Source organism: Solea senegalensis, linkage group LG7 (genome assembly GCF_019176455.1).
Source record: "Solea senegalensis isolate Sse05_10M linkage group LG7, IFAPA_SoseM_1, whole genome shotgun sequence".
NCBI classification, from domain to species: Eukaryota; Metazoa; Chordata; class Actinopteri; order Pleuronectiformes; family Soleidae; genus Solea; species Solea senegalensis.
The window spans coordinates 4,329,242-4,342,367 of NC_058027.1; the positions used below are offsets into that span (position 1 = coordinate 4,329,242).

At 39.5% G+C, this 13,126-nt stretch overlaps 1 protein-coding gene and 1 non-coding gene across 2 annotated transcripts in view; both read left to right on the top strand.

Moving 5' to 3' along the window:
- cmtm3 (CKLF-like MARVEL transmembrane domain containing 3) overlaps nt 1-12,622 on the top strand; it is a 272,921-nt gene extending 260,299 nt beyond the window's left edge. The window contains exons 3-5 of the mRNA XM_044030898.1: nt 9,742-9,837; nt 9,941-10,058; nt 10,262-12,622. Coding sequence (XP_043886833.1) covers nt 9,742-9,837; nt 9,941-10,058; nt 10,262-10,290 — 243 coding nt within the window. The 3' untranslated portion in view covers nt 10,291-12,622. The remainder of the gene's footprint in view (nt 1-9,741; nt 9,838-9,940; nt 10,059-10,261) is intronic.
- On the top strand, nt 9,427-9,499 carry trnat-cgu. Its single transcript has one exon. It is a non-coding gene; the product is annotated as a tRNA-Thr (tRNA).
- Nucleotides 12,623-13,126: the final 504 nt, after the last annotated feature.

Sequence of the window (13,126 nt, forward strand, 5' to 3'; positions counted from 1 at the left end):
GCGCAAATCCCTCACCGAGCCCGCTCCGGCTTCGCCATGTTAAATGCGCTCTTAAAATATTCATAATCATACTCTTGCCTGCACAAGCACACGCACACACACGTGCACTCGCGCACACACACACGTATGTGTGCACACAGACAATGCACCAGGGACATGAGAGGGGATCAATATTAAAATGTATTCCTGTTTTGGTGTGTGGTTAATTAGCTGCGGTTCCTTTAAAGCGTGAAGTTTGAGAGCAGATTAACAGTTTCTTTTTGTACACAGGACAATATTTACTCCGGCGCCACGCGTGCAGGCGCAGGCGAAACGCACATCAGAGCATGTTGACATATGGAAACAATGATTCCATTTTGCTGCTCGCGCCTGTGAATATTTCCACAGAAGCCTCTCACAATCATATTACGGAGACAAGACGCAGGCTTATCTTTCTCTGCGACTCGCTCGGCTCGGCTGTAATTTGTATGTTTTTATGTGTCTGTAATTCAGTGTGGATTTGCATTGAATTTGCATAACACTTCTTTGGAGTGAGAGTGTTTCTAGTTTGTTCAGTACATTGTGTACCTCTTCAGGAAAGCGGTTCATAAATCCATACATTATTAATTGGAAATAAAGGTTTGTAACCACCCTCAAGTATTAAGTCACTACAATAACAATAATCCAAAGCTCATGAAGTGGATATTATGACAACTTGGACTGTATATGTGTTTATTAGTGAAAATAATGTAGCAGAATAAATGGTGTGATCTCAGCAAACTGCCTGAAGCCAATATTGAAGCCCTTATATCAGCTATGGATCGATAACCCTACTGCAGGTCAGAGACTTACTGTGTAACACTGTGAGTCAGCTATCTGTGTGCACGTGCGTGTGCAGCTCTCATGCTTTTATAGTCCAATTACTTCCCCCTGTGCTCTCCGCAGCGTTTGTTTGCGAGAGTCGAACAAAGCTCCTGTTCAATGGATTTTTTTAAAAAGCCAAAAATATCAGTCACATTACTGCATTTATCCGAGCACTTATCAAAGCACGTCTGCACACCGCTGCGGGAAAACAAAGTCTCCACAGTGTCTTAATGCAATATCAGAGGCAATGTGTTTATGACACATCGAAATGTATAGTGGTAATAGTTTGCATCTGTGTTGTGCCAGTACTCAGCTTCTTTACATGACGGTCAACAAAAACAAACAGTCAATTTATCTGTGCGAGTGTTTTTTCTATTCTATTTTTCTATGAAATACCATCTATCTCATTTTTAATGAGATCGATGAATTTGGTTTGTACACAAAACAAGATATTTGAGATATTTGAGGCATTTTTCAATGTTTTCTAACCTCATATGGACCAAACAACTAATCGATTAACTGAGAAAATAATCAGCCGAAAGCACATTATCTGTCCAAAAGCCTCTGCAGCGTTCAGACTTGAATTTAAAAGTCAGTTTATGATATAAAAGCTTCTCTCTGTTCAAACATCCAAGTAACAATGAGGACATATCGAACAACGCCACTACTGCACCAATATTAGGCGCTTTTCAACCATGAAGACGGCCATGAAAAGTCATTTGAAAAGCTCACAGTTGACTCCATGTGAGTTGCATTTTTATTCCACGTCTCTCCGCTCACGGCGTCGTAAAACACCAGAAACTCCCCGAAAAGACGGCCAACAGCGTCACAAATGGATAAAATACTGATAAATAAATAAATAAAAAGATTGAGAGTGGTTAGTTGAAACATGATAGGTGATAAATAGAAGGTGCTAGATAGATAATAGAATGAATGCAGTTTAAATGAATTCCACTCGTTCCTTTGAGTTTGATTATTTCAAATTCGAAAGGCATAATCAGTATTGCTTAAAGCTGTATTGCATGAGTTCACACACTGCTGATTATCACCCAGGGACAAGTATTTGCTTCCTTCAGTCATGTCTGATAGTATTGCTTGTTTCGTCAGATGAAGGAGACACATAATGTTCCAACACATCAACAACAACAGTGAAGGAAACACAAGTTATGCACTGCACTGTTAAAACACATTATGATGAATGAAAATGAGATTAATTAAATTAATTAAATTCTTTATTGCTTATTCCTTGAGGGTCTGCGGGTGGACATGAGGCGAGCAGCTTGATCAGCGAGCAGCGAGTCACTGATCACACTGAAAAAGATAAACAACTGGGATTAATTCAAGTAAAATTCATTTTAAAGAAATGTTAAAAGTGCTTATGCCCAATTAATGAAACGCCAAATAATAATTAGTAGACTCGCTGTTGCACAGTCGGGCTGTATTCATTTGTATTGAACTAATTATTAGCTGAACATGACCCCTGTGGCACATGCTATTTTTACCCCTGGATAATTTGAACAGGGGTTAAGTTACGGCCCATCAAAGGCCTCCAACATGTTTGAAGCAGGTGCTGCGATGGAGATCAGGCCAAAACAATCATGTTGCCACAGAAAAGAGACAGCCGGCCTAATTGAAGGCTGTTTGTGTGGCATGCTGCTGGACAATGGACGCGGGCTGGCAGATGTATCCGGGGGGGGTTGAGTGATACACACAAAGCCACGGAGAACAATACTGCGGGACAATGGGGGCGGGCAAGTGCACACTTCTGTGTGTGTGATTGTGTGAGTGTGTGTGTCTCAAAAAAAGAGGCAACAAGACAGACAAAGTGCATTTCAGAGAGAGTGATCGGGATTTATTTGTACAAAAAAAAGGGGGGGGTGGGGTTATCTAAGAGCTGTAATATTGATATTTTCACACTATAACAACTACCCAGCAGTAGATAACAGGCAGTAATTAGATCTACCAGCACCTGGATTAGCTAAGCCATTATAATGCCATATGGACTCACACACATGTCAACTTAGACATGAATGGCAACAATAATGACGTTCACACAATCAAATATTCATATATGTGTTAACGTTAATACTTTTGTACATCAGCATGCAATTAAATTAGTACTTTTATACAATATGTAGTACTGATGTTGTAGTACTTTTAGGGGCTGTGCAGGATGAGCTGTCAATAAAGTACTAAAACTACTTCTGCTAATAAATAAAAGATTAGCAAGTTTGAATGCATGGGTTTTAAAGGAATAGGGATTTTCGTATCTTTCTGATGATAAAACAGGTCTAAAATGTTGAATTAGTGGAGAAACTGCACACTGCCAATAACTGATTGCCGAGCCCTAAATGTACTGGTATCAGAGGCTAGTGGCAGGATTTCAAATGTGATGTTTGTCTGGCTTATTTCAACACCAACGTACAAAAACAGTCAGCTAATCGGAATCAAGGCTCGGATTGAGTTCCAGTGAGAAGCTTGAAAAAACATGGCCAGATCCACAAGGTGGCAGCTGCCTCTTGGAAAAACCCCAAATTTAAAATATCTGTATGTATTAAAACTTGGGCTAAAAAAATTAGCAAATTAATCGCACAATTTTCTGTAATGTGATTAATGTGATTAATATTTACATAAGAACATGGAATGAACGCGCTTCCTGTCAATCCATGATGTGAAATTACGGACCCAATATTCACTCCTCCCTTTCCTTGTGCCAGTGGACTACGGTGGCCTTTGCAGACCAGAAAGGATGTCATTCTTCGTCGTTTGCGTCGTAAGCTTCCACAACGAGCGGCTGGTGTGTTTTAAGTCCACTTGGAGTCAAAATCTGCGGCTAACAGCTAGCGCCGCTTAAGACAACTAGCGACAACAAACAGGCGTTACGTCACCACGTCAACTTTTATTTTGTAGTAACGAGTATCAGAGATGGTTAAGGGAAATGTATCGGAGTAAAAGTACACATTTTATTTAGGAAATGTAGTGGAGTAAAAGTAAAAGTTGTCACGAATATAAATAACGAAGTACAGTACAATATGTACAGATATGTGAAAATTCTACTTAAGTACAGTAACAAAGTATTTGTACTTTGTTATATTACAACACTGGCATTAAAGTATCTATAAAAAGGTCCTGTTCTAAGGCTACAACTACACACCCAATATTTACTCCTCTCTTTCCTTGGTGTGCCTGTGGACTACGGTGGCCTTTGCAGACCAGAAAGGATGTCATTCTTCGTTGTTTGCATCGTAAGCTTCTACAACGAGCCGCTGGTCAACTTTTATTTTGTAGTAACGAAGATGGTTAAGGGAGATGTATCGGAGTAAAAGTACACAGGTTAAGTACAGATATGTGAAAATTCTACTTAAGTACAGTAACAAAGTATTTGTACTTTACATTACAACACTGGCATTAAAGTATCTATAAAAAGGTCCTGTTCTAAGGCTACAAAATCCCAAACAATTTCACTGGGTAGTGAAATTTCAATTTCAATTGTGAAAGAAACAGAGAACAACGCTTGTTATATGGAAGGAAAGTACTGAATAACTTCCTCTAGTAAAGTCTTCATCTTGTTCTTACTCAAGACACCCCACACACACACACACACACCCGTCCAGTGGTATGTATTGATCTGTGTTATAGCTTAATGTTGGTCTTTATGGCGAGGCTGTGGTTAGACAGGCCGGCAGGAAGAACGACTTACTCCTGCCCACTGCTATAACTGAATCAATCCATTAGGTGGGTATTGAAACTGTGGTCACTCTCCGCAATGTGCGGCGATTATATATATGGCTGCAAATTGAATTATTCAATATGCAATTCAGTTATGGGCAGCATGTAAAAACCCAGATAGAGATGGATGTTTTCCTCAGGCCACAATGCATTACATCTATACATAAAATTGAAAATGGGAGCCATGACATCAGGCGATGAGGCGTAATTATAGTCCGCTGAGAAACACTGGGGCATGACTCAGACAGTGTGTGTGTGTGTGTGTGTTTTAGACTGAGAAGGAGAGGGGGAGTGTGTGTGTCCATGGGAAAGTGACTGCTGTTTGGCTTGGCCCCCCGTCCCCTCTTTCAAAAGACTGTGAAATCAGAAATTAAACGCCGCACCATCGTGGAGCAATTCAGGCCCGATACGTCCTCCTCTCTGGTAATTGTTTGTTTATTGGACACTGTTCAAAAGCAATATTGTGAGGGTCTCTGCGGGCTCTGGGAGACGGCATGTAAACTGGACAGGGGTCACGCGATGTCACCGGGTGATATGGGAAAAGATAGCAGGGACTTTAATAAACCCTTGTCAGATATTAGAAGATAAAAAAACACAACATATTTATTTGTATAGCGTCACTACATACTCTGCATGATTACTGTGTGAGCCTAAATGAAAGGACAAATAGAAGTGACCTGACTAGCAATAACAAGCTGTTTGAGGTGGTGGCAGCACAGACCGCATTGATATTAGCTGACCACACAGGTCATGACCGGGCGTGACCTTTCGACCTTTCACTTCTGTGGCCCATTGTCCACGTTCACTCCGGCCCATTTGCTCCTCTTTTGTTTCCTAGCTTTGCGAGACGGGGGAAAACATGGCGAGGCGATGAATTATTTCACACATAAGCGGAAATGTAAAGACTTTACAGTTAAACCAAATATTAATAAATGTTTTACTTCATTATCGTATTGATTAAGGCATTGTTGTGATTTGTCAGTTTGGATAAAAATAAGTAAAAAAAAACCAGATTTCATTTAGTTTTAACTATTAATATATAATATTAAAATCATTTAAAAGCTTTTATATATATCATATATCTTTAAAATTGTTCATAGGATTCCGTTTAAACAAGTTGTAATTATTAATTTTGCATTCATTATTGTAATTATTAGCTGCTATTATTGTTGAAACAATATTTAGATACTAAGGTAAAGGTTTTTAGATAAATCAAAATAACTGAATTGTCACAGGTATACTTTTAGTGCACTTGCAATCAAGAATGAACACATTATTAATTTGGTGTTGATTGGGATTGGTGCATTAAAGCGATAGTTCACAGTTTTTTCTTTTTTGAAGTGTGGTTGTTTTACATACAGCTGCAATTAGAAGGTGTAGGATCCACGCAGGCACAGTCTGAAGAACATAATATGGCTGCCAGCAGGGACTCCAGGAAAAGCCGATTTTAGCCACCTAACAAAAGGCTCACCTAATTAAGACTTTGCCTGCTTGATATACACTGTCTCAAGTCTATGTTTGCCACTTTATCTCCTCATTAGTCGGCCTTTTCCTGTTGGGAGCTGAAGTTGGTGTTGGTTTGGGCTGTCACGTTAAATCCAAAATCAGGATATCTGAGGTTAAAATTGTATTTTGAGACATAAAAACCTGTTTGAGAAACCAAAATCATTAATACGTATCCAGCAGGGGGTGCTGTGAGTGCAGCTTGGCCTTAGATCCACTTTGATAGCCCTCTATGAATATCTTTCCAACTTATGACATAGCATAAAAATATAAATTTGTGTTGATTCGCAGGCAGTTTTTGTTATTAGTTAAATCAAAACTGGACAAAACGGGAGTTCATTATCAAACAAACAGTTTGTCATCATTTCGAAAAATGAATGGACCAATGATACATGTATCCAGTTGCTCAGGGCCCCCAAATTGGGAGGCGGCCCCCACTGGAAAACTGACATGAGGTCGGTTGTACTTCGATGAGAGATTGCGATGACTGACTGAGACGGAGACTGTGATGTGATTCAAACAGAGAGGGCCCCCCAATGTCTGTCTTTGCCTTGGGCCCCCAGAGACAGAAATAATGGCTTTACGTGTCAAATTTGTATTTTGGGTACTTAAATCAAAGTAGTAAAATAAAATTTTAAAATACTTCACTCTGAAATGTACTGTAGTTCCAACAGCCATAGCTGACACTACTACTTATATCAAGCACGACTACTCTGTCATTCTAATTATTTTTTGAACATCCAGTGACTGTCTATGTGTTATTTCTTTAAGAAGAGAAACGTGCAGCCACATACGGAACACAGCGTATACAGGGTTCATGGAATAGACAGACAGACGTGAGTTTAGTGACAGCTGCGGCGGCCGTGAGCAGGTGTGATGGATGGATCCACAAGACTAATTTAGCCATACACTTGTGGTGCTAACGAGGCCTCTCTCTACACACACACACACACACACACACACACACAGCTCGGAACAAATTACCTGTTCTCAACCTCGAGCACCTCCCACCCTTCCTGGTTAGTGTGTGCATGTATCCAGGTACACATGCCCTATACGCACACACACCTGTCATTTGACGGCAGGAAAGAATGGCAATGACGTCTGATGAATAATTCAACTTTTCACACCAAGTTCTCCTCTGAACCCTCGCGGTGAGACGACTGCCTCATACATCCTCTGTCACTGCCGTCTTGGACTCACAGTTTGTTTGGTCTCATTTCAGACGTAACCTGCAGACCCTGCTGCCACCGCCACTGTTCAAGTACACATGAAAGTAAAAAAAAAAGGAAACGTTAAAGAGAATAAAAGATTCATTTGGTAAAATACAGTTTTTATACACACATTTGTACAGTAAACCTAAGTAATTGTGTTTGTCCATTTGATCACATTTCCCTGCGGATATCTCTTAATATGAGACATGTTCGCAGATTAAAGGGTCAAAAAATGTATAAAAATAAAAGCATAGCACAGTTAAACTAAGCATAATACAGTTTCAAACATTTAACTGGATTCTAATGGTATAGGATTTAAACTGTTAAGGAGGATTCTGCTTAAAACATTTGACCTTTAAGTGTCTTACTATTTCTATCTTGTTGAAACCAGGTGTGATTCTTCATTGCTAAGACAGGAAACACTTACTTTATGAGTATCCGTTCATTCATTCATTGTCTACTAGTGTTGTAATCAAGACCAGCTAAACCGAGACCAAGTTGAGACCAAGACCACAGTGTATCGATACCAAGACAAGACCAAGGCTTTAAGGGGTGGAGACCAAGACAAGACCAATACTTTGAGGGGTTGAGACAGAGACAAGACCAAGACCGAGGCAGTAAAAGTTGGACATGGTCCCAGCCGTCTCCTTAAGCGTCGCTGCAGTCAGGACCTGCCAAAAAGCAACTGCACCCTATAACTCTGGATTGGTAGGGCTTACATTCTCTATCTTTTCAGCATTAGCAGTAGAGGAAACCAGGTGCATGTACAGTGAATTTGGTCAATATCGCTCCTTGCAATAAAGAGTTATAGGGTGCAGTCACTTTTCGGCAGGACCTGCCAAAAAGCGACTGCACCCTATAAGAGTTACGATCTTACATGTTACATGTCATTTAGCAGACGCTTTTATCCAAAGCGACTTACAATTGAATTGAGTACAATCAGCCAGGGGTGGAATCAAACTTGCGACCATTGCGACTATGATGTCTTTCGCACACAGGGTACCGGTCTCAACCACTGAGCCACTCCACCCCCTTATGATCTCTATCTGGTAAGAGTTACGATCATGTAAGAGTTACGAGCATGAGCAGTAGAGGAAACCAGGTGCATGTACAGTGAATTTTGTCAATATCACTCCTTGCAATAAAGGTCACACGGTGGTGCAGTGGTTAGCACTCTCGCCTTGCAGCGAGAATATAGTATGTCGTTCAAAATCACCAAAAAAAGTTATAGTATAGTATTTCGTCCAAAAAGTCATAGTATAGCATGTTGTCTAAAATCACCCAAAAAAGTCATAGTATAGTATGTTGTCCAAAATCAGTCAAATTTGTCATAGTATATTATATTAGTCATTAGTCAAATTAGTCATAGCATAGTTCGTATGTCGTCCAAAATGTGACAAAAAAGTCATATAGTCTTATAGTTTTTTATGTCACACGTCAAAAACTGAAAACTTTCCCTATTTTATCAAAATTTCTTTGCTCATTAGACATCTCATATCTTTATTGACAAAAGTCCTTTGAGTCTTTTTCAAGCCTAGAGCATTTCTCCCATTATCACAAGGTCGTTGATGATGAAGTTGAAATCCTCGTTGAAAGGACGCAACGGACGAACGCAGGCATGCAACGGAGACTTTTAGCTTGTGTTAGGGTTTTTGAAGTTATCTTGTTTGGCTTTGAGAGCTTTGAGTTTGGTTTTGTAAACACCCAGACAGAGACACACACATACAGTCGTAGAAACATACCTCCAGCGGGATTTGAACCCACAATGTTGTGAGCAGCGATGGAACGTTCTTGTCCACTGGACCACCTTCAGCGCTGGTGGTGTTTCCCCACAGGGATAGAGGATCACATGAAATAAGTTAACTGATGAATGATCAAACAGTTTGTCCTTGTAATTTAACGGTTAAATTTTTGTAAAATACTGACCCAAGATGAGAAACCAAAAAATTCAGAGTAAGAGCATGAAGACTGAGTCCACCAAAAGATGACTTTTTCATGGGTTCAATTCCTATAATGATCAAGACAACTTAAATTTCAACATCCAAAGTGAAGATTGAAAGGAGACAAAAAGTCTGACCATCACCAGGAATTGGTTTTGTGGAGTCTGACACAAAATCAGAAGCCAAATATCAGGAAGGGCTCTATAGCTCAGTGGTAAGAGCACTGCTCTCGTAAAGCAGGGGTCGTGAGTTCAATCCTCACTGGAGCCTTTCATTGTCTTTGCCCTTCAGAATAATAAAAGTATTCTCACCTGTTGTTGAATTGATCCTTGCAGGGGCCACAATCTCCATGTTGGATTAAAAATGTTTTGTTCTTGGGGACAGTCAAATTCATCACACCTTATATATGTTAAAAATTCAGCTTCCAGGGCCTCACACAGTGACAGTCACCTTTTGTAGAAACGAGATGATGATAAAGTTGAGTCATTTGTGTTGCTCTCTGTCTCACGCAGGATTTCATGAGATGTGTGACTGCCTCCATCACCTTCTTCATCATCTCCATCATCGCAGTGTCCAAATATGTGGATGAGCCTTCTAAGGCTGCTGCGGTACATGAAATATTTATATAAACAGTCAGCATCATCATCATCATCATCGTTGTTGTAACTCTTTGTTTCTCGTGTCACCTCGTGTCGTCTCTTCTTTCCTCAGGTGTTTGGATTCATCGCCACCATCGTGTTCGCTCTGGATTTTTACCTCATCTTTAATGAGCTGGCCGATTTCCTGAAGCAAAGAGATGACACACAGGATGAGCCGTCAAGACAGCAAGGTGAACGTTCATATGAAATATATAGTGTATTGATTTTCTCACTCAATGTTTGTACAATGTTCACTTAAATATCACCCGGAACTACTTTCTGTTAAATCATAAGTCTCGAGTGAGACGATACACTTTCACTCGCCAAACTTTGATTCATCATCTGGTCCATGAAGAAGTAAACACTCCTTGTGTTTCGTCACCTTTGTTTCCAGATGACTCTTCAGACTCCGACTCAGACTGAGACCAGGACGGATCCTCACCAGCCGACACAAAGTGAACCTTTTGCAGTCGAAGCTGCTGGTTTTCTACCCACGACAAGGTTACATTAATACTGTCCACTGTGGGCGATCACATTCAGGTCACACTGACTGTAATTAAAGCAACACTATGTAACTTCTGCTGGATATGCTGCATGTCATTGGAGCAAACAAATCTGGGTTCAGAGCTTGCTAGGCCTCATTGCTAATTTGGCCGTTTCAGTTGCTAGCTAAGCTCACTAAGTTACACACTTCTTACATTAACAAAAAAGAATGTATTAATATGTTAGTCTGACTAAAAGCAGACTTTTAAAATACATGTTTGTCTGACTGAAATTGTTCTAAATTGAAATTCTCGTTCTTTAAACCAACACCCAGGGAGTCGGAGCAGTTCCCGCCCCGGGCTAAGAAGCTGGTGATAAACAACAGTGATGTTTTATGTTCTATCAGCTTAAGGAACTGCATATTTCAAGGTTCATAGATGGTAGGAAGACTTGGAATGGCGCTTAACACGCGAACAACTATACTAGCTGCATGCTAAACCAGAAACAACCTAATGCTAACAAGCTTAAATCACTGGGACACTGGGACAAGGACAGTCGTCTTTTTAAACGACGTAGTCATGCATGGAATGAAGTGTTTCTACCCACTCAACAAACTTAATGACAAATAGAACCCAGTGAGCATCAGCATCATTTTAAAGCTGTTATTTCTTTTAGAGGAAAATCTTGCATAGTGTTGCTTTACTTTGCTGCATTCTGTTTAGTTTCTGCTGGAGCCAAAATATGTTTAACGGTGAAGAACTTGGATGTTGACGTTCTTCTGCTGAACGTTTCACGCAGGAATTTAAAGCCATGTGACAAATATGCCGATAGTAACTTACTTTTACTTTCTCACAGTGTTTTCCAAACTTTCTCTATGGGGGGGGCAATTTTTTACAGAACTGTCAATCACAAAATCCATTGAGTGAATTACAACTTCCTTTTATGCACATTATTTAAAACATATACTTGCAAATCTTGCCTGAAATTTTGGGGAAATTCAGCTACTTGTGAGGGGGGCAAAAAAAATCTCCCGTGACCCATCTGTGGGTCCTGACCCAGACTTTGGGAGCCACTCATTTTGAAGTACTATTATCAACCTGTTAAGTTAAAGGTCCAGTATGTAACATTTTGGAGGGTTTATAGGCAGAAATGTAGTATACATACATTGTGAAGCCAAAGCTTACTGTACTGAAGAAGAACATCTTTTGTGTATACCATAATACCGTGATGCTGTTGTAGAGTGATTTGGAAGAGTCCACCGTGTATTGCAATCTGCAGTCTCACCATCAGATGTCACTCATTCTCACACACTGGACCTTTAATTGTCATTAAGCTGTGAAATTGTTTGTATGGACGTGTGAGATCGTTTGTAAATCTGACATAAAGACTAACAATGACCGACGCACTGTGACCTTCATTACAGACACAGTGAACACTTTAATGTCCTCGGTGAATAAATGTGTAGGATTACCACTAGTCAAGTTAACAAAGATGTGTAAACCACGTTAAACATGTGCTCATGAGTGTGTGTTTTCCTTACATCAATGGAGGATAGTATTTCCTTATTGGGGCTGTCACTTTTTTATTCCAAAATCAATATTATTTGGAAAGTGGGATGTGAAGTTCACGTTGAAATTTTAATTATGGGCTAAAAGATGTACATCTACATAAAGTTTCCCACCATATCATATGACAGTGAAAGCAGCAGCAACCAAAACATTTAGGATAAACTGGTTCATAAATGTGTGTTTCTGGCAAAAAAAGATGAGGAATTAAGGTTAAAAGCTGTTGGAGCTTCCTCCTGTTGTCATATTTTTGTAAAAAGTCAGATTTCAAAGCAACTTTCTCTGGGTCATTTCATTGTGAGATCATCAGTGTTTTTGGTTGAGAGCTTTTTAGGTTAAAAACACTGATGACCGTGTGTTTTTCAAACCAATTCAGTTAGCCCAAAGTGTGAGGGCGTCGCTGCCTGTCTGCTGTGTGTGAATTAATAATGTCTTTTTTGTTTTGTAAAATATCAAATATGTAAATTATTGTGTGTAATGAACGCCATATTTTCTTGCTTTTCTTGCTAAATGTTTGCCGCTTCAGTTCTACTGAGAAGCGACTGTAAATGTAAAATTTACAGTTTTCATGTGGGATTTCAACTGCTGTGAGCGATTTACACAACAAAGTGGCGATAGATACCGTCATCACTGTGCCTTCAATTAGACAGTTTTGTTCGTTGGGATATCGAAGTGCCTTAAATAAAACAGTTTGTGTTAAATGGTAACAATATGCACACGGTGCGTATTAATAAATGGGGAATTTAACATGAAAAATGTTCCCAGATCTAAAGCAAAATGCAAAAGATGTGAACGGATGCTTTTCCTGCAAAATAGATAAAGAATTGCGCATATAAAAGAACATTTCAAGGTCCAGTGGGTAACATTTAAGAGTGTTTATTCTTTGAATGAGTGTATAATCATTTCAACAATTAGCAATTGTTTTGTATTTGTTGAGAAAGCATTAGAATTAGCAGAGGCAGCCATTTTTATTTTTCGACTTTTTAAAAAGAAATTTGTTTAAACATTGAACAATAGACACGTACGGCAGAGTATTAGCGCCACAGTCTAGTGTTTTCTTTACATGTCTTTCTTTCTTTTCTTTTTACATGTGGCCAGAATTTTGACTTTAATCTCAGTGTTCATGATGTTTTATTTTTTACAAGTGGCCTTAATACTCTCCCGTAGACATGTGGTCTACGGGAGACACAGCAGATTTCAAATTGCAGTAC